Source organism: Benincasa hispida, chromosome 12, assembly GCF_009727055.1.
Source record: "Benincasa hispida cultivar B227 chromosome 12, ASM972705v1, whole genome shotgun sequence".
Lineage (NCBI taxonomy): Eukaryota > Viridiplantae > Streptophyta > Magnoliopsida > Cucurbitales > Cucurbitaceae > Benincasa > Benincasa hispida.
Window position 1 is genome coordinate 45,952,743 of NC_052360.1, and position 4,171 is coordinate 45,956,913.

Consider the following 4,171-nt stretch of genomic DNA (forward strand, 5'->3'; position numbering starts at 1 on the left):
TAGGTATGCATCTTATGGATGTATTCACAATACATTTATATGGATCTCTTGATAATGATATTTATATGAGAATCCCAGAAGAAGTTAAGGTACCTGAAATTATAAATCAAATTTCTGAGAATTGTATTCAATAAAGTTATAAAGATCATTATATGGATTAAAACAATCAGGACGAATGTGGTCCAATAGCTTGAGTGGATATTTGTTGAAAGATGAATAACAAAATAATCCAATATGTTCGTGTGTTTTTATAAAGAAATCACAGTTAGGATTTGTTACTGTAATTATATATGTTGATGATTTAAATATAATTGGAACTTCTAAAGAGCTTTTAAAGGCAATAGAAATATCTTAAGAAATAATTTGAGATGAAAGATCTTGGAAAAATAAAATTTTTCCTTGACTTACAAATTAAGCATTTAGCATATGAGATATTTATTTATTAGTCAACTTATATAGAAATTTTTTTGAAAAGGTTCTATATGAACAAAGCACATCTATTGAACATTCCAATGGAAGTTCGTTCACTAGATGTAAAGAAAGATATATTTCGACCTCAAGATGATAATGAAGAACTTCTTCATCTTGAAGTATCATATCTTAGTGCAATTGGTGCACTCATGTATCTTGCTAATAATACAAGACCAGATATTGCATTTTCAGTAAATTTATTAGCAAGATAGTTCTTCTCCAACAAAAAGACATTGGAACAAAATTAAGCATATACTCCGTTATCTTTGAGAAACGATCGACATGGGTTTGTTTTATTCAAATAAATTAAATTTTGATCTAGTTGGTTATATAGATTCTGGATATTTATCTGATCCACACAAAGCTAGATCTCAAACAAGTTATTTGTTCACATGTGGAAGAACTGCTATATCATGGTGATTGATGAAACAAACCATAACGGCTATTTCCTCAAATCATGCTGAAATTCTTGCAATTCACGAGGCTAGTTGAGAATAAGCATGGCTAAGATCAATGACTCAGCACATTCGTGGAACATGTGATTTATCTTCTAGTAAAAATCTTCCAATAATATTATATGAATAAAACACAACATGCATATCCTAAATCAAATGAGAATATTTTCAAGGAGATAGAACAAATCACATTTCACCAAAACTTTTATACACTCATGATCTTGAAGAAAACTGTGACATCAATGTACAACAAGTTTGTTTTAAGAATAACCTGACAGACTTATTTACAAAATCATTACCAACTACAACCTTTGAAAAATTGATACACAAAATTGGAATGCGGCGACCCAATGATCTCAAATGATATTTCTATGAGGAGGGGGGAGGGGGTGGGTAAATATACTATATTCTTTTTAAGTGTATCAGATTATATGAAATATGTAATCTTTTTCCTTTGCTAGGATTTTTTTTCCAGTGAGTTTTTTACTAGTAAGATTTTAACGAGACATATTTTATATATACTGCGAATCTAAGGGAGAGTATTATAAATATGTTAAATTAGGTGTAATGTAGATGCTCATTATTAAATTCCATTGGCTATGTGTCACTTATCCACTACCCCATATGTTGTCCATGTGTCTCAAGATTACACACTATTAATATCATGTAACTCATCTTCTACTTGCCAAATTGCTTATAAATAGTAGCATTTAGTGGGTTTTGGAAGACACATATTGGTGATCAATCCAAAAAGATTGGAAAAAGTGGAAAAATCCATTTTTTTTTGTTATTTATTTATTTTATATATTTATATATTATATTATTTTTCTCTATATCTGTGTTCTCGTTGTGCGTTGTTGTGCTTCTCTAATTCACAACACTATCAAACTTTTCAATAAACAATTGACAAATTTTTTCCCAAAGCAATAGTAAAGTATAAAACTTTCTTGCATAGGATAGGTTGTATTAAAAAAAGCCTAATTATTATGAAAGAGTAATATTTTGATGTATCTAAATTGCACCATCTTTTTGTTGCACACGTTTTAATCAAAAGAAAAAAAAAACTCTAAGGTATTTGAGAAAAATAAAAAAGAAAAATTTATCACATGAAAAATTGTAATTGAATTAGAATGTGCAACGCAAGATATATTATTGGGAATCCCACATATACATTCATTTACAAATGTCCAAACGAAAAAAAAAAAAAAAAGGATTATATTCAAAATATAGTATTTTCAATGAATAATGAGATCATCTCTTACATTTTTATGCAAGGGGTAATTTAGGAACATCGTATCTATCATTGGGAATCTCGTCCAAACTCAATCCAAGATATGTACTCTACAAAAATAAAATACAATCATTGTCAATAGGACATAATACTATTTAGGAAGGAATTTTTTTAAAAAATTTATATATAATGAATCAAATTGCAGTATATATTACGAAGAAATTAATATTAATCATGTAAGCGATGTTGATTGGTGTATGGGGAAGTATAATATATTTTAATGAAATTAATTATCAGAATTTAATAGATATAATTTGAGAAAAATACTTGTGTGCTAGTTAGGTTATACTTAATTTTTACCACTCATTCTAATCATTTGGTAGAAAAAAGTTAAAATATTATGACCCTATTTGGTAATCATTTGGATCAATTTGGTAACGATTTGTTTTTAAATTTTTGTTTTTGAAAATTAAGCTTATAGATACTATTTATACCTCCAAAATTCCTCATTTGTTATCTATTTTTTATTAATGATTTAAAAAAACCAAGTCAAAGTTTGAAAACTAAAAAAATAGCTTTCAAAAATTTGTTTTTGTTTTTAGATTTTAGTTTTTGAAAAGTAAACATAAACACTTTTTCCAACTCTAAATTTCTTACTTGTTATCTGCTTTAATTTTTACCAATGTTTTCAAAGTTTAAGTCGAGTTTTTTTTTTTAAAAAAGAAAGTTATTTTTTTTATTTTGAACTTTAATTAAAAAAATCAACTCTTTTATCTATAAGATTATAAGAAACTAACAGGAAACACACTTAATTTTAAAAATCTGAAGTTTGGTTAATAGTCGAACCTAAATTATTGAAAGAGATGAAGAGAAAATAGATTAAATTTTTAAAAATAAAAAATAAAGAAGAAAATGATTGACCTAAAGAATTGTGATTGAGCCACTAAGATGGGGAAAAAAATATAGACGTAGTAATATAACTAGATCACAAGAAGTAATTTTCATACAATAAAAATGAATTTAGTAAATTACAATGGAAATTTAAAAAAAAAAAAAAAAAAAAAAAAAAAAAAAAGAAAGTTAAAGAAGTTACATTAATTACGTCTTGTTGCGCAAGTCTAGACCTCTTTTTGGGCCTCGATGGCGGCTTCTTCCCAATCATCTTCAAGAAATCTTCTTCGATCTTAGACTTGGAGAGCGGCACCGCCAGCTTCAACATCGGCTCCTTCTTCCTCATTCTCCGTGATCTCAAATTCTTCTTTTCATCCGACACATTGATCTTCTTACAATTCTCTACTATTCTACTTATCTTCTTCTCTTCTTCCTTCACACCCATTTCAAGTGTTCTTTTTCTAGTCCTTAGTTTCGGAGGCAAGGCCGGCGATGCAGCCACCATTCTCGAACACTTTTTAGGTTCCGGCAGCGGGGCCTCCCGCTCCGACGCAGGACAACCAGCTTCAACATCGTCGTTATTAATCAAAATTCTATGTCTATGATTCCCCCATTTCAAAACCAATACCTTCGGAGGGTTTGCCTTCTCTTTGTTGTCATTCATTATCATCGCCATTATTCCTTTAACTGCTTGTTTTCGACGATATATTAAAGCTTCAAAAGGAATGCAACGGGTGGAAAATATTTTAGCGCGCGAGAGAGAGATCGTTTCTTGATTTATTAAAAATATTGAAGAATTCCTCCGTGAAAACGGGAAAAATATGCAGACGGAAAAGTACCCAACAGACGGAGATCGATGGCCGGAAACCCGAGCAGATAGACGAGGCTGATCGGAGGAGATGACGGACGGCGGCAGCGTTTGAGCGGCGTGGGTCTTTTTTGCAGATCTTGGCTTAAAGAAGAAAATAAAATTCTTTTAAATTTTAAACTGGTTTCAACCAATGTATCTTTCCTAAAAGAATGTAAATTTGGAGGATTTTTTTTTCCTAATGGAATAAACTAATCTTTTTTATGATTTTGAATTATGAAATGAATACTAATTACGGTTCTTAGTCCTTTTTTT

The 4,171-nt window shown here is 29.6% G+C and overlaps 1 protein-coding gene across 1 annotated transcript; it reads right to left on the reverse strand.

Annotated features, from left to right (window-relative positions):
• Positions 1 to 2,192: 2,192 nt before the first annotated feature.
• Positions 2,193 to 3,724, reverse strand: LOC120067524. Its single transcript, XM_039019074.1, has 2 exons — positions 3,260 to 3,724; positions 2,193 to 2,267 (listed from the first exon to the last, which is right to left on the reverse strand). Exons 1-2 carry the CDS (start codon positions 3,722 to 3,724, stop codon positions 2,193 to 2,195), a joined length of 540 nt encoding a protein of 179 aa, XP_038875002.1.
• Positions 3,725 to 4,171: the final 447 nt, after the last annotated feature.